At 38.5% G+C, this 23,049-nt stretch overlaps 1 protein-coding gene across 2 annotated transcripts in view; it reads right to left on the bottom strand.

Annotated features, from left to right (window-relative positions):
• Positions 1 to 23,049, bottom strand: part of EDIL3 (EGF like and discoidin domains 3) — a 238,745-nt gene that overhangs the window by 26,513 nt on the left and 189,183 nt on the right. For both annotated transcript variants that reach the window (XM_021551870.2, XM_021551869.3), the window contains one exon: positions 20,148 to 20,332. In XM_021551870.2, coding sequence (XP_021407545.1) covers positions 20,148 to 20,332 — 185 coding nt within the window. The remainder of the gene's footprint in view (positions 1 to 20,147; positions 20,333 to 23,049) is intronic.

Genomic DNA, 23,049 nt, shown 5'->3' with positions numbered 1-23,049 from the left:
CTTCTGGGTGAGGTATTCCAGCCCCTTTAAACTGCAGAGGCAGAGGAAGCTTTCCCTGCACATACTTTTGATTTTACAGCAAGGGAGGTTTACATTAGATATGAGGACAACTTTCTTCATTGAGAGGGCTGCCCTGGTGAATCTCCCACCCCTGGAGAGATTTAAAAACCATCTGGATGTGTCTCTTGGGGACATGGGGCAGTGGTGGCCTTGGCAGTGCTGGGGGAACAGTTGTGCTCAACAATACTAGAGCTCTTTTCTAACCTAATTGATTCCCTGATTCTGTAAATACTTAAGGGCTACCCTGATTTAGAAGTACCTTGTGCCTCTCCATGGAAAATGGTCCACGTTATGAAGAGCAACAGGACAGACTGGGAAAAAAAATATCCACTATAAAAAGCATTTATTTTCTTAGTAGAAAGCAGGTAGCATGCTCACAGCAGTGGATTTACTTGTGGAATGGTGGCTCAAGAAAATAATTCCTAAATTCACAACAAACATAAGCATGGCAATATTTTACCTGTATTTCCAGAACTACAAATGCAATCATGCTGTATGGATGCTGATATTTTGTCCTACACTCAGTTATTTATTTTAGAGGTTGAGGTGATGGTCGTATGATGGCTGCAAATTTTTAACTTTGTTTTGAAAGACATATTTGGAGGGCAGGAAAGGGAGTTGTTTTGGAAGGATCAGTACTGCCAGGGGGGAATGGCTATCTCTCCTGCATTCCTTACTTCCTTTTTCTGATTTCACATTCAACTGCCAGAGAGAACCCTCAAGAAAAAAGCAAACGAATTTTGCTTGTCCAAGCAACACTCATTTGAAATGGACAATGTTTTTCTAGAAATGAAACAAGATTAAAAAAAAAAAAAAAAAAAAAGAAGAAGGAGAAAAAAAGGAACAAGTCCAAACCAGCCACATAATCCCTTCTATTTTCCTGGGATGGCTCACAGAAAGCCCCACTGGCTGGGGTGGCAATGAAATTATCTTCAAGCAGCAGCCTGGTAGAATTTTGATTGCCTGGGAGCCAACTGGAGTCTTAGCACCTGCAGGACCCTGAAAAATCTTTTATTTCAGAACGTTGTAAGCTGGCACCAGCTGTGGACAGCCCTGGGTGGGAGGAGAACCCTGTGGAGATTCTTTAAGTGGCTGGAGGGTGAAACATCACAGGTTTGCACGGTACCAAGGAACACAATTCATCCCTGGTGCTACACAAATTACTCATGCAGGATGGATGGAAAACCCAGGCACAAATTCTTGTACAAAGTTTTGGAAGAAAAACACAGATTTGAATGAGGGAACACTTTCAGTACGTTTGGAGGGTCCTCCTTTGTGCTCTGGAAGCCTTTTGTGGTGAAAAAAGAAAGTTATTTTTACAGAAATACTCATGTTTATCCCTAATCTGTATCTTCTATCTCTGTATCTATTTCTAGCTCTACTTTTACCTCTACGTCTCTCTATTTCTATAATGTCTATTTTTATCTCTATCATCTCTATCATTTAAACCTATATTATCAATTTGTATATCATCTACAGATGCACACACACACACACACACACACAGACACACACACAGAGTAATATATACTTACATATATTCAGACATACATATTTAAAACAAAAGTAATTTTTGCCTAATGGTTTTCCTATCTGTCAAGTTACTCTTGAGTTTACATGTGCATCCTCCTCAAAATACTTACTTTTTTCCTTTAAAATTCTAAATTATTTGTATGCAGAAACCAGCCCTCTACCATAGCACTGCGTTCCCCCATGTCAGGCAGAAATATATATGGATTTATATGCTCTGTAGAGAGGCATAAATGTATTTTCAATAAATTCAACTGCAATTAAGGTGGAAGTAGAATCAAATTTCAAAAAGAAAAACATTGCTAAACACAAGCAGGAAAAGCTAATTTCTTGGAGTAGAGGAAATCAAAGACCAGGAGATGCTATGCATCTCAATCATTTAATTAAAAAATAAAAATAAAAGTGTGGGGGATGTTGTGGCCAAGGCTTCTATAACAAAGAGCTCACACCCACAGCTTGAGAACTTTTATTTTGTTGCCAAGGACATATTCTGTGATCTTAATTCCCTAATAATTAAAAAAAAAAAACCATGTGAATTATTAAAACTTTTATTTACATAATTTTTATTTTGTCTGAGATTGATGCTTTCTTCTGTAGGCCTACCCTACCCCACTGTCAGCCTGGAATGTTTCAGTATTTCCTGAAAGTAGGGGAAATTAAGGATATGATCTTCCTGCTGAAGGCAGCAAGCCTACCAGCTGGCCCCATAAGGAATATCAATTTTCTCTGCAAACCTTGTCTCAGCTACATCCTCACCGATGCATGCAATATATTATTTGTTATACACACCAATGTTCTCTTAAATATTTTTTTTTTTTTTTGAATATTGTAGGAGTAGCCTCCTTTTATCATTGCTTCCTGCACCACTTTTACATGCACTTACCCTTACTAATCAGAATGCTGGCTTTCCTGAAAATCAACAAAAATAATTCAAATAAAAATAAGACAAACAAAGTTTTACTGGGCACTGAAAATGCCTTTTAGCTGTTCTTTGCTACACTTAAATCACGTGTGTGTTAAATTTGCCACTGCGACAGAAAGGAGGGCTCTGCATATGGAGCACTGTGTTTTATTTGTTTATGGTTTCTCAGGCTGCACAGCAGAGAAAGTCAGGCTTATTTCTGCACAGCAGATGAAATGTAATGATCCCAGAGAAATATGGGACTAACCTTTCTGAGGAGAAAGCACTGAATTAAAATAAATGAGATGGGACTTGACAGTATTTTTTATGTACCACTTAATGTAGAGCTCTGCAATATATATTTTTATCTACACAAACTCCTTCAGGAGCCAAGCCTTTTCTAAACAGAGTATCAAATCAATATGAAGCTATACAGCATATGCTTTTTTCCCCCTTCCAAAAAGCTGATAATTTTATCTGCACTAAATTATACCCCTCTTGTTCCAAGGGTATCTCTGCATGCATGCAAAGAATTCATAGCTGTGTACACAGCTGATGTGTTGCCAGACCATCCCAAGAAATTGCAATTTAATTCACAGCTAAATAGAAATAGCAGCACCAAAAAAAAAAAACCAACAAAAAACACCTACAGGTAGATCACCCATGTTTCAGATTGACTCTTTCCCACAAAATGATGCAAGGAACCGTGAGACACAAAAGTTCTTCTGGCTTTGATCTTAAATTAGTGTGGCTTTCATGGGCTCCAGAGGGGAAGGAGTCGTGTCTTGCTCTCTCAGTTCCCACGAGCACTCACATTAGCCTTGCTTCTCTCTTGTTCCACTGCCTGGAACAATGCTGGGAGCTGCTGCAGCAGCTACACCACCAGTGACAGGCAAAAAAATATAAAGGTTAAGCTTCCCACAGCTGCTCAGTTAGGAGTATTCTCATCAGACTGTTTCTTTCATGATTTCTTTCTGCAATGTTTTACTGCTGAAAGGTAGCCATGCAGTCACCTAGACCTCTTCATCCATCTTGTAATCTGCTTAGTTATCTTAAATATTAAACTCTGTGATTTTTTCTTTTTTTACTCCACTGAAGCATAAAACCACTACTTCCTAGAGGAAAGTATTTTAAATAGTTCTGTTCATTATTTTTGGCTTACTGCTTAAAATGTAACTCACACCATGTTCACCACCATAAACCATCCCACAGACAGCTGATTACTTCAGGCACCCACCTGAATTTAAATACAGGTTAGAAATGTGTTGACACAGCCAGAGATTAAATACATATAACTGCATTTGGTCATTAAAGTAACAAATACAAAGAGAGAGCAGTTTTCAGGCAACATTCTGCAATTGGTTTCCCTGACATTAAATTTACCTGTGTTGGAGGTAAATGCTCAAGCTTCTCTAGTCTCAAATTTCGTAATTTTTTGATGCATAAATGCTAAATGCATATGGATGCAGAATATTTAGAGTTTTAACAAATCCTGCACTTCCAAATCTGGCATCACTGAGGTGGGTGAAACCATGGGAGGACAGGTGGCAAAGGAATATAAATGCAAACCTCTGTTTGTTTTAAGGGATGAAACAACCACAAGAAAATTAAATCAGGATATTGACAACACAACTCAGGCTGCTGCTGCTTCAAGACAGCACAGTTTTCTTTATATGAATTATTTTTCCAGGTAGGTAGGCTATATTGGATATTTCTGTAGTGTGACTGACTGAAATTTTAAGTTAACTTGAGTCTGGTACCAGTGATACTTTTAATTGGAAAAATGTTTAAAAGATTCTGCCCATTTTTGTATTGGAAGTGACACACTTCTATTATAAAATCAATATGCACCTCAGGATACCCTTATCAGCTCACTAAATCCCACAATTTTGGCAAGGTAGACAGCAGTGCAAAGGTGTGGATTACAGCTATTGAGCAAAATCTCCCCACGAATTTGAAAATAAATAGAGACACCATTAGTGACAACATTACCACCCCTGGGTAACTCTGATTTAATTTTTATTCTGTCAGGGTGACCAGTGCATGACTGCTATAGAACATCCAATCTAACCTGCTGCTTCAGATCAATGGGTTTGAACCTTATGTGGGGCTTCAGATGGATCCTGCAAAAACAAGTCACCACTTCACCCCTTGTGATGCAGCTAATCAAGAACAGCTCACTAGGTCTTGCAGCATGCTTCATGTCACGTGTGCATAAAAACTCAGAAAAAATAAAATGCAGATGCATGGTCATACTATGAAAGGTTAAATATTTTTAAGGCTATTTGGCATTTGTCAAAATATTTGAAGTAATTTGTCTGTGTATATATGTAATTTATAATTGAGATTATTTGTTTTGCCCAGAGAAGCTGTTTTGCCCCTGGATCCCTGGGAGTGTTTGACACTGGGGCTTGGAGCAGCCTGGGGCAGTGGAAGGTGTCCCTGCCACGGCAGGGGTGGAGTGGAACGGGCTTTAGGGTCTCTTCTGACCCAAACTAGTCTGGGATTCTGTGAAATCAGTAAAAAATGTATATCTTGGAACAGATGTGCTGATTTGGAAACATGCACAATAATTGGCAAAAATTAAATATGACGAAAACATTGAGTTCTAATGTAAGGTATCTAAACAGGTCTCAAGCATTAAATTACACCAGCCATGCAATATCCATTGAGCTGCTGTACAAATTAAACCATCACAGGGGGAAAAATAAAAACCAGACCTGGGAAAGTACATCTTGCAGGTAGCATTCCTCCTCCTCCAGGTGTTAACAAGAACAGACAACAGAGAAACACCTGCTTGTTCTTTTTTGGGTGGACAAGTTCTCGTTTCCATGCCAGTTTCCTGGTGCCTCTTCTGCTCCCTGTAATGTTCCCTCACAGCAGCTGCAGCAGTTTTTATTGCTATGATGCAGTGCCAAGCATCCAGGGTCCCCTCACCACTTTTTAGCCTAAATCACTCATTTTTGTTACTTGCTGAAAGCTAACACAAAGTGCTTTCACCTCGGTCAGGGTGCAAAATCTTTCACCCTCTGTTACCAGCAAGAGACTCCTGAGAGCTCTCACAGCAAAAATTGAGGCTCTTGTTGCACCCACATCTTAAATCTCTATTTTTTCACCCTGCTAACATCTGTAGTGGACAGATCCAGTTATGGTCTATGCCTTGGTTACTTATCAATGTGCCAGAACCATGTTTGGCTGTTACAGTAAATTAAGCTTTTTGCACATATTTTGCTACCAGCATCTTGTCTGTTCTCCAATTATGTATTTAAACCAGGCTGAAAACTTTTTGCCATTTGTGTAAATCAAAGCAGCTGTCAGTACTTTTAAAATCTAATTGATTATTAGCAACTCTCCAAAATTCTTCTGTGAAAAACTATTTTCTGTCTATCTACGCAGTAATTTTCAATTCCTTCATGAAGTATAAGCTCCTCTGTGCAATTTTACTGCATAGCAGAAAGGATATTGTGAGGATAACTTGACACTAACACACATAATGGTAATTTAAGGGGTTAGAAATACTGATAATGAAGCAATTATTATTAGGTAATAACATAAAATGTGTCGTTCTCCTGGCTACCTGCTTAATTGTCATGTAGGTGATTCATTCCATGGTGAAGGTATGTCAGCCATATAATGGAAAATACTACAGAGTGCTTGAGATGAAAAATGCAGGAATCAAAAGAGGAATACATGCACAGAGAGGATTTATAAGATATAAGGAAGCTCTTTGGCAGACACCAGGTACTCATCACCCTCCTTGTCCACCTGCCAGTGCCTGAGGGAACTTTTCAGCCAGGTGATATGGATGAAACCAGCAGATCTGCTAAAAGCAAAATGCCAAGTGCTTCATGCAACCTGTCCACACAATCAGGCTGCCCTCCCTGCCAGCCTCCAGGGTTTTCTCAGTTTCCTAAGGGGTGACTGGAAAAGGAGTATGTTAACTTCAGGGGATGCTGGCACAATGCCATTTGTAGAATTGAAATTGATGTGGAGGGATATATTTCACATTATTAGCCCTATAATATTGATAAAAAACCAAACCTGTTGGACAGTTATATTGTAATTACTTCAACTAAACATACTGCATGACAAATTTGGGTAGATCTTTTATTTTAGTCATAGGTAGGCCCCTAACAAAAGGTATTCATGTCAGCTCAGCAGATTCAATGGAGGGAACTGTGTTTATTTTTTGTCTCCCAGAGCGGTACTTCAGGTAAGTGGTGATTTTTCTTTGCCTTCCTTTAAGTAAGGCTCAAGAGGTGGAGTGCCAGTGACTTGCTTATATTTGCCTAAGGGGGTTTAGGAAAAATGCAGACACATTTGTGCACAGAAAAGAATCATATCAAAATTATCTTTTTACAGGAAACATCCCATGGTAAACCAGAGAAACAATTGCAGGACATGATTCTGCAGAAATAAACCTGAAAGCTCTATAAACCTAGAGCAGCATCCATAAATCAGTCTTTTTGACTTTATTCCTGAGTAAATGGAGTTATGCAAGCTTGGTGGGGAAAAATTGCCAGGCTACACATGTGCACAGCAATCTAAAACTATACAACAACAAAACCAAGAAACACCCAAAATCCAGACACATTCCCCAAAAAAACCAAAAAAAAACACCCCACATCCAAAAGGCAAAATATATTCATATATATATATATGTACACACACATGCACACACAGAGGCATTTTTCATTCACTTTCAGATCAGGGAATTCCTTGAGCCTTGTGTGTTTTCCCCATTTATTAATTTCCAATGTGTTTCTTCCTGTAAGTATTGGGTGACATCATGTCCTGTCTCCCCTTGGACACAAACCTGCTTCTCACAGTCCCAAAATCACTTGTCAGAGTTTCTCTGGTCTATCCTGCTCTGTGTAAAACCAACCCCCAAAACTCGGCTGTTGATACCTTTCAGTTCCTGTTGCACATCCTTTATCCACAACAGGCAGTTTCTTATTATTCCCTAATGGGAGTACAGAGAAGAAAAAGTAGGAGCAGAAAGCATAAAATTTGTAAATTCATAGAGTCTATAGGTGGATGCTGGTGTGGACTATCACTACCAGAGCAAATTCTTAATGTGAATATATTTTTTAAATTTATATAAACCTGCCATGTGTTACTCTCCTGTGACATCATTTAATTCTTATATAGTGACAAATGCTTCATACTGCATACCAGACCCACTTTTTCTGTGCTCTCCTTTATTTTTTTTTAATGGTGCCTACAGAGAACTTAGAAGACTTGACTCAAATTGGGGGAAAAAAATCTGAACATACACTAGCTTTTACCTCTGGTTCAAGTGGGCATGGTTTCTCCTGGATATTGACCTTTCTGTAAAAAAATAAAAACAAACTAGAACAACTCCTCCCCCTCCAGAATTTTATAAAATGAGTCAGTTAATGGCAGTTCTTGAGCTGCAAAAATCCTCCTAAATAGCTCCTACAGCAATGTGGTCCTAAAGTTGGTGTGATAAACTAATTGATGTAACAAACAGAACTGCCTGCCTTTTCATTTTAATCTCTGCCACACAGAACTTAAAATCAAGTGCAGTTCAGTGAGAAGATCTGTGTTTTAACAGCAATGCCTTTTTAGAGCCATGGCATTGAGTTTCTTTTTATGGTCTTCTCTTTAATCTGTGAAATAATGCAATGACACAATGCAAAGTGACAGATGACCAAATTGTCCAGAAAGCTCCTTGCAGAGTCTCTATTTCAGTTTTAAAGACCACATTGCCCAAATGGCATAAAGTGCCACCCTAAAATGAAATTTACAGGTCTCTGGAAAACTGAGGAGCAGATTAAATTTGAATAATTAATTTTAATGTTTTCATTTATTTTCTTCTGCATTAAAGTTTAAGTTGGTTGTATCTTTTATATGCAAGAAATAAAAACCTAATTCCCAGGGTTCAGTTCTCATTTCAGCCAAAATGAAACAAGAAGGCTCGTGCAGTGTGGGAGGACTGCAGTGCAAATTGATTAGCCACAATTTCCACCTTCTGAGTGAGATGCCATAATAGATGACAGATTCTTTTTTTATTTTTTCCAAATCACAGAAATAGATGCTACTGAACATGACAGCACTTATTTACAATTGCTCCATTTACCCCAGAATGCCATTATTCCACTTGAAATTTAACTTTTTAGAGGGTCAGAAAATTACAGCGCTCTGGTCCTTCATGAACCATCCTCTCTTGCTCTAATAGAAGGTGTCATTATTGTTTCATTAGAATTAAAACCAGATAACTTTTTATGACATTTTTCCAGTGGAGTGAAATGCAGTCAGAAAATTGAAAAAACTGTAGTGGAAAAAAAAGGTGCATCTGAAGAGATAGAAAGTAACTCAGACATGCAAAGTTCTCAAATGATCCTTCCTTCTTTTTTTTTTTTTTTTTTGTCAATGATGTATATTTAAAATGGAAAATTATATTAGAATTATTAAAAAAATAATATAAATAATGTTGCTCATATTTGCAGGGTCATATACTCTTAGTAACACCAAACTGCATATAGTAGGATGGGGAATAATGAAAATAATGGGAATAGTGTTAAGACTCTCTAATAATAACCCCCAAATAGCTCTTAAATTCTCATAAAACAGAGATTTAATTTTTAATATCAAAAGACTTTCTAGGACTATGAATTATTGCTGTGAACCTCAGAAAACAAGACTTCTAAGCTCCCCTCAAATAAAAAACAACCCTCCTGATGTGTTGTGGAAAGCAGAGCAAATCCTACAGTGGTCCTAAAATTTATTGGGGTGGGGGATGGTGGGGGGGAAGTGAAAAGAATAAAAGGTTTGGTGTCAGATGCTGTGAAAAATAAAATTGTTCAACACTGGTAAGTAAAGAAGAAGGTGTTTTAAGGCAGCTCTGAGGGGTTTTTTGAGTCGAGTGGTTGCTCCAGTGAGAGGTGCTGGAAACAAGAAGGCTGTCATTGTTGAGGAATGGAACGGTTTGGGTTGGAAAGGGGACTTAAAGCTCATCCCATCCCACCCAGCCATGGCAGGGACACCTCCCACTGTCCCAGCTGCTCCAGCCCCAGTGTCCAGCCTGGCCTTGGGCACTGCCAGGGATCCAGGGGCAGCCCCGGCTGCTCTGGGCACCTGTGCCAGGGCTGCCCACCCTGCCCTCCTGGAGGCACCTACCCAAATTCAGCTGCTCAGTGAAGTTTGTAGTCTCAGCATCATCGTGTAAGGCAGCTAGTGAGTCAGGGAAACTGTAGGAACCCAGAGCATCCCTCTGGCTGCCCTGGGACCCTGGCAAGGGTCAGGAACCCCCTGGACAGAGCCCCCAGAGACACTGGCTGTGATCTCTGCCCATGGAAAAGAGTTTTCAATCTTACAGGATCAATTACCAGCTCTGAGTGTTTGATATAAGTAATAATTAAGTGTGGCACAGGTGCAAAAGTAAAATTTTAGGATTCTAGATGAGGGGTCCAAAGGGGACAAGCTGGATGAAATTGGGTGTGCCTTGTCCTTTTTCTCCTTCTTCATGCCCTCCATGTCTCACTGTGGTGTTGGCATTTTTCTGTTGGTTCAGGCTGGGGACACACTGTCCAACGTAGGTGACAGATATTGGCACGTTATTGTAAATGCAGCCCAGGGAGTTTCTGGTATTTAATGTTTGTCACATCCCACTGAGGGCAGAGCCCCACACGCTGCCCTGCAGGACAGAGCTGGGCAGGGCAGCAGAACATGTGAGAGATCAACAGAATAAACAACCTGGAAACAGCACAGACCAATTATGGCTTCTTGTTTGGCAGTGGGCTGACAGACAGAGACTCTCTACAATCCCAGGAACATTTAAATAGCACAGATTCTGACAATCAACAACCCCTAAAAAAATCTCACTTTTATTCTTTTGTTCTGTTAAACTGCATCAGCCAAGGCTGTTGGCTACCTCTCTCTCTTAAAAAAAACAAAAAATCCCCCAAAAACCAAAAACAAATCTTAACTTCTCCAATGTGCTATTGAGGCTTCTAAATGTTGAGGATCCTCAGGATTCTGTAGGAAAATAGAAAACTGTACTCACAATGTTTTTTTATCTTGTATTATAGCAGAAGTGTTTGATATAGCACAGCCAAAATATAAATAAGACAAACTGAAGAACACCTCAAAGTCAAGAAAAATAAATTCAGATAAAGTGCAGGGAGGGTCTGTTCCAATATGTATACCTAACTTATAAAATCTTTGAATTTCTGATGCTACCAACGGGAGGTCATTAGCCATCTGCAGCGAAGTCTTTAAGTGATATTCTGGTAGTTTTCTTCTTAATAATTATGACTGAAAATAGTATTGGTGTGCTGTAACTCTCATTACTTCTTGACAAAGATAACCCATTAAGGTGGGTCTAAATATTTTTACTTCTGCCATTTTAAAAAACATACCTGTGTCTTCTTTACAGAGGTGCTTTATTTTCACTAGCTATATATAGAATTAATTTCTAATTGTGAAAATACTTTTCTGCTTAATTATACAACAAAGAAAGGATGGCTTGAAATAGGATTAATATATCTTGTAGTTAATTAAACATGAAGCTTCTAAGGAGATCACTCCAGCAACAAAAGCAATTAAGGCTTGGTTATGTATAGTACATAATTAAGCAGGAAGTTCTTGTAATCCCAAGGACTAACTTTCAAAGCTTGTATTGCTTTAAAATAACCTATTTTCTGGCTTATTTTAGAGAAAACTATCAAATGTAAGTATGAGCACTGTCATCTCAGGTATCTTCTCAGCTCTGTTGTAATGTTGTAAATGAATTATAACATTAAAAACCACAGTTGCATTCTGAAAAAAAAAAAAAAAGTGTCTATTTATGTCTTTATGCCTGTAGAGTGAATAGATGTATAGAAACAAAAGCCAAAAAAAGTCCAGTGAGGAAATTCTGATGAAAGTCTGTTGTGATACTTTATATTACAAATCTCAAGGTGCTCTTGAACAAGGCCCAGATAATTGGGAAAATGTTTAGTTGCAGTATTTCAGTGTCTACAGTGATTTCCCTTTTAAAGTCTTCTCTGCTGAGATTTTTCTCTCTTCTGTCATGTTTTCTGACAGGGAAACTGCTCTTGCTTTGCTTGAGGAGCGAGCAGGATGAATGTTATTAAGTAGAGTGCAAAGAGGGTCTCACACAGCACATTGCTGTAGAGACACACCTGACTTAATGTGGAAATCAAAAACAAACAAAAAGAAAAGAGCCAAATATTCTGCTTGGATCAACACTTGACTATGAGTAGGATGTTATTAGGGAAAAATACATTATGAAACCAATGTATAGTTTAAGATTCAGAGACCAACAGGGAAATGCTCATATCTACTTTCTGTGATGCTTTAACATGCTGAGATACGACAATTTCATTTTCTGCTTACTGCTAGGTAAATGTCAGCCTCGTTTTAAACACATTTCCCCCTTCTCTGAAGAAAGATACAAAATGTTCTGCTGCCTTCAAATTTAGATTAATTTCAAGTTCCTTTTCCACCACTCCTTCTTTATGTTTGTGTATCAATGTCATTATTTACTTAGCTAAAAAGATACCATCTCTGCTCCTCATTTGACAAGACAGAAATCTGTTTCTATGCTCTTCATGCAGGGAACAGAATAAAAAAATTAATAGCAGATTTTGAACAAAAATGTTCTGAAGTCAACTAGAATCTCACAATAAAGCTTCACTACATTTTCAAAGTGGCATAAAAGGAATGCAAAACTGAGTCTTATTCAGAGGAGAATGGATTTCCTTGACCCTTGTATATTTCACTTATGAGATGCTGACAGATACATGAAGGAAATATTAAGTATCTTGCTTATTCAAAAAGTAGTATTTGGGAAAATATGTGCAGGGCTAATAAAAATATCACATCTCAGTTAATAAAGCATCATGTTCTTGGAAAACAAGACTAGATACAGTTCCACTCCATTCTTTCACCCTCATTGTGCTCTGGCTTTTTGCCTCATCTGTGTTTACATCAGGTATTTTTTGCTTCTTAAAGATAGTTGACCTTGACAAGGTCATTTTGCTTCTCTCTATCATTTCCAGATGAAACAACTGTGACCAACTCTGCTTGAGTCAAAAAACAATTCAGGGGTAGCTACGAAAACAACAAACTATTTTATTAGGAAAAAGTGGATGCTATTTTGAAGCACCACCATGGAAGAAGAGGGCACGAATAAGAAACACATTTGGACCCTTTTTTTCTGTATTCTAACCTAAACAATTGTGTAGCTATTTTATTTTTTTAAGGAAGTGCAAGGGAAATGTGCCTCTGCTTCACAAATTGAGACAGAACATTATTTCAAGCCACTGAAAATGCTAGCTTGGTAAAACACGCAGGAATTTAAAACAATGAAAAACTAACATCTCTCCATTAAAATTTCATGCACTGCGTTTTCAGAAGGTGCTGCTATTGAAGTAACACCAACATTCCCACTGCAAACACACAGCAACAAAAAGCTGCCTCAGACTCAGATCCTGTGTACATCAAAATTCACGACACCTAGGCAGGTTTTGCTTACACTCCCATATTTTCTGAGGCAAGATCAAAACCTGTTATTGTAATAGGAAATGGGTCATTACTCAATTTAACTTTCATCTTCAGGGGAGTGATACTCACAGGAAAGCTGCGAGTCAGTGAGGGATCTGACAGCACTCTCTTGCAAGATTCCAATCTTTAGGGAAACTTCCCAAGTAATTTCTGTTAGTGATGATTATTTTGTTATGTGTCAAAGACAGGCTCTGGAGCACTGAGTTAACCCCTTAGTTCTTACTGAGGGCTTAACAGAGAAAGCAGGGACTATAATTTGGGGAGAAGAGCAGGACTTTGTAAAACACAACATTTTTCTACTATAAACTCTTATCCATAGCTAATTTACAGCTCAGACAGGGTCTTTGTTCCTCTTCATGGTTAAATGGTTTAGTGGTGGTGCTGGATTGATGGTTGGTCTTGTTGATTTTAAAAGTCTCTTCCAACCTTGATGATTCTATGATCCTATGAAGGTGACATCACACAAATTTTTGTCACAAAGTATAATCATGCTATGTCTGTCTAATGCCTATTTTCTGGACAACTTGCAGCAGAGATCTCCTGTACTCTGCCTGTCCTTCTAATAATCCCTCTGTATTTTACCAGAGTAAAATCAATGATTCTACAGATGCTTCAGACTTTGCTACCTAAATGATAGAATACAGCCTAAATAAAGCATTTGAAAGAAAAAAAAATAAACCAAGATTTTATGCTGCCTTATTTAATTTTTAGGCTTAAATTCAATTACTACTATAAACATTTCCATAAAATGAATTGCAGAGGAAAGCTTTGCAAAGTCAAAAGCAATTTAGGAAGGGCAATGCTGAAATGCACAATTTAGTAGCATTATTAATGTGAATAATGCATTTAATTTGAAATGATTTAGGGAAAAAACTGAGTTAGAGTGCAAACCCTGGAATGACCATCAAATACCACTGGAAGACAACTCTGAGTAGGAAATCAAGGCATAGCTCCTAATACAATTTCTGTAATATATATGTTTGTTTAGCACTGTTAAAAACAGACTGGCAACATGCAAAGATTAAAAAAATAAAAACAGAAAAAAATAATAAAAAAAAAGCTTTTTGTTCATCTTATCATCTTGAGTTGCAGGTTGTCCTAAAAGCAAATAGTGGCCATCTAGTTGCAAAACTAAACTATGGTTGATGGGCAATTGAAGAAGTGAATAAATTGACTTGTTTAACATTCTAGCCTAGGCAATGCAAAGTCAGTACATTCAGCAGTGTGGAAATTAGAAGTGGCCATCAGTCTTTATCTCCTTTTGTCTTTGACTAAGTCACTCAGAGCTCTTTGTCCATTATTACCTCATCCTACCACTGCTTTTTTGCAGGAAAATTTATCTATAGCAAATCTCTGGCAAAGAGCAGGAAAGATTTGTGTTAATAATTTATTCCAAGCCTGCCTTGAGATGCATCTTGTGAGATACCAGGCTGTGTGAACAGAGTATGACACTGTGAAGCCACTCATCAAGGTGGGCACAAGAGCAAGGAGTTGCCAAGACCCAGTGTCCAAATTAAGTCCTTCAAGTAGAACTAGCAGCTACCAGAAAAGAGATGTTTTTGCATTGGAAAGATAAACTGACTGTAAATATAATATTTTTATCCCATCAGAAAGCACCAAAAAAGGGCTGACATCTCCACAATTTTCATTTTGTTACCTGAAATCTCAGAACTTCATAATTGTTGAAATTCTAGTAAAAAAACAACACCAGCTTAGCATCTGGAGAACCAGAGACCAATGTTGTTACTGTTTCTGTAAAGAGCATTGATTTCTTTTGTGGCCTTGTGTTTTATTAAAGCTGCAGAGAAATACAGGTGTCTTCTGTTTATAATGTGATATATTTCAGTTCACAGCTCCTACAGGACACCCTGTCTCTCCAAGCCCATTTTTTCTCACAATGCAATGTTTAGCAACCCAACCCTTCCAGAAGTCATTCAATTTCCTCATTATGTTAATTACCAGACTGGTATTAAATGAACATTTCATCCTATTCCAATTTTGCGTCTTTCAAGCTCTTATTTAATTAAGATGTTGTTAAGCATTTTCTGTTTTTTTGGTTTTTTTTTTTTTTGAGTTTTGTTTGGGCTGGTTTTTTTTGTGGTTTTTTTTTTTTTGTTTTGTTATGTTTTGTTTTGTTTTGTTTTTTGTTTTTACTCAGTGTTGGTGTTAAAACAATTAAACTACAGGCCACACATAAATCTCCTACTTGGCTACTTTAACCAGTACTGGTATTAATATATGTTTTGCTAATGACAAATTATCAAAAGAAAACTAAACAATCCACACAGTTTTCTCCTTGTGAGTTATTGAACAGATCTCCAGATGAGTTGTTGAATTGCTATGGTATAGTGGTTTCTTATCTAGAAAGATCCTTCAGAATTCATTGCAAATGAAGATTATTACATCAAAAAAAGGGAGAAAACAGTCAGGTGGAATAACAGACAACACAAGAAGAAAATATATGAGAGAATAAAAATATTTCTTTTTTTTTCAGTGAAAGATGAATGCCAGCATTGAAACAAATTCATCTAACCAATACTAGATGAAAAATAATCTATTCCTAGATTAAAAAAAAAGGAGTAATCTCTTGTAATTTTCCTGATTCAAAAATGTCTCTTATAATTTAAGTTAATTGTCCATCTTTCTCCGTGGCTGGCAGAGTAAAGACACATTTCCACTTCTGGAAACTACTCTATAAAAAAAAAGAGTAGAAGCTGGGTTTGGCTCAGCTTTTAAACAACAACTCTTTGATTTGATCACTTGGAAGCTTAAACATTGAAAATAAATGCTAGAAAATGAATATAAATATAAAAGAATATAAGTGATGAATATCATGATGGCATGATAGAGATGCATTTTGTATATGTATGACAAAAAGAGGATAATTATTTGGAATGCAATTTTGCCTTTGTTTTCAAACAAGAGGCATTTTGATGCGAAAAAGATGGGTTTGCATTAAACTGAAAGAATAATTTAATTGCAGCTCTGAGACAATCTAATGGCTTTGATAAAGAATCTCAGTAAAATTGTCTAATACTGGAGATTAGTTTGGCAGGAAAATACCCAACCCAAATATATAATACCACTGGCAATCATCACATTTTTAAAGCATGTAGGTATAACAATTGCTCTGCCAATCTTCCAACAATCTGTTTATCACCAACTAGTTTTTCTAATAGTACTTAGCTGGTTCCACAATCAGAAGGAGAAATATTGTAATTTGACATTGCTGTTGCCTTCAAAAAAACCCAACAGTTTAAGATAAAATACTGACAATACCCTGGTATAGCTGCATAGTCAGGACTAGGACAACGCAGAAAACAATTTATTCAGAAGGGATGGTTGAGTGGGAGGAGAAAGCTCCAGGTGTTTGGGGACACCAAATGAAGTGACATGCCAGAATTTAACTAATAGTAAATAAAGAAAAGGGAGTTTAAGCTGCTGCCCTGATTTCACAATTTACAACTGCAGAAAATTAGTAGCAGAGCAGGCATGGATTTTGAGAAAAATGTTAATTATTTTGAGTTATACACTCAGCTAGGAAAATGAGATATGGAGTGGTGAAAATCCATTTACAAGAGCATTTTCCAAGCATCTGAGATATTAGTTGCACTTTAAAAAATAATCTTTACAGCCTCAGTGCCTCATTTTTGGACATAAGGCAGGGAGTTCTCCATCTCATCCTTAAATGCCAAGTAAGTGAAGAAATGGTAAGTGGGGTGACCAAATGGAAGAGCAATCCTGGATTGTGTCCAGAAGGAGCCTGAGCACTCAAAAAACTTGCAGCATCCTCTTCAAGGCAATGACAAGGTTATCTTTGAGGAAGTATGTGGGGAATTCAGCCCCAGGGTTATGACAGCTAGAAAAGTACAATTTTAGTCATGTCATCTATTTAACTTTCCCTTCATGTCAAGAAAATATATTTTTTCATCACTAATGGTGGTGTTTGGTGTAAATAAATAATTGTGCAATCTGTAGCTTGTAGAGTCTAAGCCACATCAGATTTTCAACAACTGCAGTGTGATTAAGGTGAGTATTTTGTCCCCAAAAACGCACATTCTGTGCCTGGACACACAAAATACTGTGTATTCCAAAATTATGGGTGCAGCAATCCAAAGCACTTTAAACCAAAGAGCATAATTGTTAATGGCTACATTTTAGAATACATAGCAGATTCAGAGTTATCTTTTTTGAAAGAAAACCGTAAAACACTCCCAGCTCCCAAGAGAGGAAAATTTATCTCTAGAGTTCATCCAAAAGTGCAAGCAGCATTTGATGCATGATTCAAACATCACCTCTCAGCAAACATTATCACAGCAGGTGCTCTGAGATGGATGTCAGCACACTGGCTTTTAAACTGCTGGTAGCAATGGTGTTTAGGCAAGGATACCCCAACAATGGCATTTAGTCAGTGTGGGAATCCAGGGCTTCCCTCTGGCTGCCCTGGGACCCTGGCAGGGGTCAGGAACCCCCTGGACAGAGCCCCCACAGACACTGCCTGTGATCTCTGGCCATGGAAAAGAGTTTTCAATCTCACAGGATGAATTACCAGCTCTCAGTGTTTGATATCAGTAATAATTAAGCATGGCACGGATGCAAAAGTAAAATTTTAGGATTCTAGATGAGGGGTCCAAAGGGGACAAGCTGGAGGAAATTGGGTGTGCCTTGTCCTTTTTCTCCTTCTTCATGCCCTCCATGTCTCACTGTGGTGTTGGCATTTTTCTGTTGGTTCAGGCTGGGGACACACTGTCCAACGTAGGTGACAGATATTGGCACGTTCTTGTAAATGCAGCCCAGGGAGTTTCTGGTATTTAATGTTTGTCACATCCCACTGAGGGCAGAGCCCCACACGCTGCCCTGCAGGACAGAGCTGGGCAGGGCAGCAGAACATGTGAGAGATAAACAGAATAAACAACCTGGAAACCAGCACAGACCAATGATGGCTTCTGCTTTGGCAGGGGGCTGACAGACAGAGACTTTCTACAATCTCAGAATCATCAATACCTCAGATTCTGACAAGTCATATCAGATCTGTTCAAGCCATCCCACACCCCAACTATAATCCCAAAAGGACAACACCAGGCTTTGCCCCCAGTTTTTCAGGCTTTCTTGTAAAAATTAGAAAACATAAAGCAAGAATTGCCTTTGGAGATCATTCAAAAGGCATGAAATTTTAACATGGTAAATATGATATTGGTAAGCCAGCTACTTCAGCAAAATCCAGAAGTCTGGGCTAAATGCGTAGCTTTAAACCCATTTCAGGGTACCATGGAATCATCATTCTGGGCCTGATTCCTTGTGGAATTGCTGAGGGAGGCAGACATGAAGACACATTTGCTTTCACACGCTTTTCCTTACAAATATGTTTTGACTAAACTCTGTGGAAGCAGCAGCATGATGATAAACCTTTCAGTCAACGTGTTATAAGGCTTCAATATAATACTCTGTGTTTTAAGGAAAAGGAAAACCACCAAAAACCCGGTGAGAACTACCAGGAGGGAGAACAAGAATGAACAGATGAATTCAAATGATAGACATGTCTCTGTTACAGAATCATTACCTACACTAGAAGCATATGAGACTGTCTCAAGTCATAGCCTGAATTCAGAACAACCAGCCTGTAGCAGAAGCTAATGACCACCTTAAGCACTGAAAAAACAAGTGGATTTAATGCCTTTTGAGTTTGTTTTTTTTTTTTTTTTTCCCAAACATGAAATGTTAGGATCCTTTTTTGAAGAAATATCATTTTGTATAAAGATTTTCAGGAAAAGGTAGATTGTTAATATTCTTGTGGAGTTGTTGAAGTGAATATGAAATCATATGAAAAACTAAATAAAAGATGAGTATTTCTTCAAAACGTTCTTTTTGACCAGACAATAAAAATTATTCCTTATAGTTCAAAGACTTGAAAAGACAGTTCAATTGATCAGATTAAATTCACAGGTTCAGGTAAATTCAGATATAGAAAGACCACAACAGCCTGAACATTTTGAAAATATAAAGCTTAACTATGCAGCCCCTTGCCATCTGCAGTTAATTAAACATACACTGTCATCCACAGGAGCAAGAACACACAACAGGAAATTTCTGTGGAGCCTCTGCACACCCTTGGTTTGACTGATGGGGCTAAAATATGATGCAACCACCTCCCTTTCTGATGGAAAAACATTTTCATCTGCTTCTCCACCATAAAACACAGCAATGAAATGTTCATCCTGTGCAGACACTGCTAACTGCTCTTCCAACATGATGCTCTAAAAGAATTTCAGCAGACTCCAGGATCTCCAGCTATTCCGAAGTTAAATAGGGCAATTTCTCCTTCCTTTTATGGAAAGCGTGTAAACTTGGGAGGAAAAAACAGTAATCATATTCCTAACTTGCTCAGCAGCTGTAGGCAAAAAAAGGCTAATATGTCATAATTTATATGTGGAGAGATTGCAGGGGGTTAGTGGCCATGTCTGGTGCTATTGAGGCTTCCCACCGAGAGCTGCACTGCAAAGTGGCAGCTGACTGAAAACACTGCTATTTTCAACAGTTCAAAAAATGCAAATGTGTCACTGGCTGGTCAAACAAGCTTCCACACTGGTGATTTATTGAAATCTCTCACATTAGTGAGCTGTATGAATCATTCCTGGGCTGAAAACAGCCCCTGTGCACAGGTTTATAATGGATTCAGGTGCTGAATCAGTCTTGCTGGCTCCATAGTCCTGTCAGAAGGTAATTTTGGGCAGCCTTAATTAGACAGAGATGATTTCTGTGGGCAGGATTCACTAAGGTGCACAGAGCTGAAGGTAAATATGCTTTTCCAGGGAGCCTTGGAAAGGCAGAAGAAAGGAAAATAAACTCATCTCTCTCAACAAATGAGGGGAATTCAGTGAATCAGATCTGCAACCACCATTTTTGTTCATTAACAAAGGAACACTGGGGCTAGTGGAGGCAGGTTTTCCTGCAGCTGTGATCACAAAAACACAAAGATATGTTGGGCCTTCAGAGCTTGTGGCAGAGCTGGGAGGGTTACAGTCAGAAACAGAAGAATTTGAATATAAAACTGAACCAGAGAACAGCCCCCACGCCTGGAACACAAAGAAGATAAAGATCTGGGAAAATCCATGTGGGAATTTACCTGCAACCACTGTGACTGGTCGTTGTGGCCGGAGGTCCAGGCATTAACTTTGCCTTGCTTGTCCAGCCGGGCTTTCCTGGGCTCCCAGGCGAACATGTCCATGTTGAGGGTACGGAAAACGCTGGAGGCAGTGATCTGGAAGTCCTGGATGTGTCCTGATTTCATCCCCAAGGGCTCAGAGCAACCTGGAACAGCAGGGCAAGATCAGTGGCACTACCTGCTTATCTCTGTCAGGGGTTTAGGCTTTCTGTTATGGCAGAAAAAACCTGCAATACTTGAAGAAAAAGATGTAATCAAGACTATTGTTGGAGGCACTTGAAAACAAATAAATGAAAAACAGTCAATTCAAGGCGCTTTGTTTCAACAATTGCTTGGGTGAGTCAAAATCAAGATAGAGAATTCAACATATTTTATCCTGGCATACACTTATGAAGCGAGACAAAATGAAAAGATTACTTTTGTCTGTGCTTATCTTATTTTTACTTTTCTCTCCCGCAGGAAAATATTGTTTCCCCTGTTCTGTTTGATTTTCCTTATGCTTTTATGCCACCTCACATCCACCATGTGTTTGCTTACTGAGCAAACATTATTTTTTCTTAAAACCACTGCTGCAGTAAAATGTTAAAAAGCACTGAGCTCTCTTACACTTTTGAATTATTTGACATCTAGGTAAAAATCCAGAAAGCCCAAAATCCCCCTGAAGGAGGGAGAGCCTACAGAAAAACAATTGTGTAGGGAGGATAGTAGGAGGATATCACTTAGGAGAAATCGATAGTTAATGGCTTATTTTTTTGTGGACATCCAACACCACTGAGTTATTTTGCTATAGAAAAGATAGATCTTGGGCTTCTCCCTTCTCTGTTCTGCATGAAAAAAGATAAAAATAAAAATTGATAAGTGGCTCTGTGTTCCTCTGCCTTGCTGGGAATGTGTGCCTGTTGTGTGCTGGGAATGTGGAAGGTACGTTTGGATGCAGAAAAAGAAAGAAACAAGATGAGGCAGCACTGAAACAACAGGACTGGAAACCAGAGAAGGCAGATGACCTGCATGGTTCTAAGATTTAAACAAAAAAAAAGAGAAAAGAGAACGGCAAATGGTTGAGAGAGAGAGAAGGCTGCTAAGAGGACAGGAAAGCTGGATGTATGGCTAAGGGGTTGGATGACACTTGACAATTGGGGTAAAGTGAAAGATGGAAAAGATGGAGATGGGAACACAAAAAAATAAGCTGTTTTCTCATTTCCTTCATGTCCCAGCAGTCAAAAACTTGCACACATGCAGTTATAATACTAACATGATCTTTAATGTAATATCTCCTGTATTTAAAATTTCAATATTGACATGCTTCATGTTGAATTAAAAAACAAACAAGCAAAAACCAACCAAATAAATGAAAAACCAAGAAAAAACAGAGTTAACTTTTGAAAAAAACCTCCAGTCTTACATAACTGATTCTCTCTCAGTGCACAAATGGAAATGGCACAGCCTTGTCTGTAGAATGGACTCATTCAAAAACACAACAAAAAAAAATTTCCTGGGAGTGGGAGGAAGCAATTGATAATAGAAATAAGAGAGACTAATCTGCTGCTTTGGAGAGGGACTTTGCTTATTATTAAATTCTGAAGTATCACTCCAGGATCACAAGGACTGTCAGCAAGGATGTTTCATCTGAGGAATGCTAAGGAGGCTCCTGACACAAAACCATGGGTTGTCAAAGCTGTGATTCAGTGCTGGCCCAATCCATCAGCACCAGTTCTATCTTTTCTGAGTGTTATTATTGATTTATGAAGCAACAGCTGTGCCTGCCTGTGTGCCTGTGCATGCGTGCATGGATTAATGGGATTTTACACTCGCCTGCCTTCTCCGTGGCCCCAGAGCGGGTGGGAAGGCAGTTCAGGAGAAAGTGAGAAGAAGAGTGAGAGTCTGAAGAGGAAAATGGGATGTACACAGGTGTCAGGGTGTGTTGGTGCTGTGTCAGAGGGAGCAGCAGCTTCCCAGCCCTTGCCACAGCAGATCCTGGCTGCTGGGATGACTGAGCCGTAACCTACAGCACAAAGGGCAGGGTCACCAAACCAGCACAGGGCTTTGTGTCATCCCTCACATGTGTGTGTTTATAACAATGCTTATGTCTCCCCAAAACATATCCTCTTCACTGCGCTGTGCCTTTAAATTTGCTTTTCAACGTCCCTGTGGAAGGACTCAATTTCCATTTTTATGTTTTGAAATCTGTGGAAGTCAGATCTAGCTGATGCGGGCTGCACCCAGTGGAGCATCTTAGGCGAGAATGTTTGAGATGCTTTGGATACCTCCACCTGTGATAAATTATACCTGATACCTCTGTATGTTTAAATCTAACCAGGTATAAGTTTGCAGGTCTTATTTCATCTAGCTCGATGGAACAGGAGAATGGAAATAATGAGAAAGAGTGGGGATTAGCAACTGAAAATTGGAGGAATAAACACAAAGGTTTTTTTCTGTTGACTCTTCAGAGAGCAGGATCTTGTACTCTTCAGTCTGCATCCATACTACGCCCCTCACCTACCTCTTCCTTTGAAAAATCTCAAACCCTCAAAGGAAATATTCAATATCCAATGCAGAAAGGCAAACCCACAAATGGATCTGCATGCAGCAGTTTGCATGTATCTTGTTCTAGACAAAGATTTGTGTGCTGTTGGCAAAAGCAACACATGTCAATTATTTGAGGGCAATGGTGATTTTGTTTTGATTCATACTGTGATTTTTTTTTTCTAAAAATTGAGGATTTAAAAATTTTTCTCCATGTTTTTCGATCATAGAATACTTTGGGTTGATAAGGACCTTAAGATCATCTAGATGCAAATATAATTCCAGCCCCTTTGCCATGGGCAGGGGCAATTTTCATTAAACCTTGATTCTTTAAAGCCCC

The sequence above is a fragment of the Lonchura striata genome, chromosome Z (assembly GCF_046129695.1).
Source record: "Lonchura striata isolate bLonStr1 chromosome Z, bLonStr1.mat, whole genome shotgun sequence".
Taxonomy (NCBI): Eukaryota; Metazoa; Chordata; class Aves; order Passeriformes; family Estrildidae; genus Lonchura; species Lonchura striata.
The sequence above is the reverse complement of the archived record's forward strand: the minus strand, read 5'-3'. Positions and strand labels throughout refer to the sequence as shown.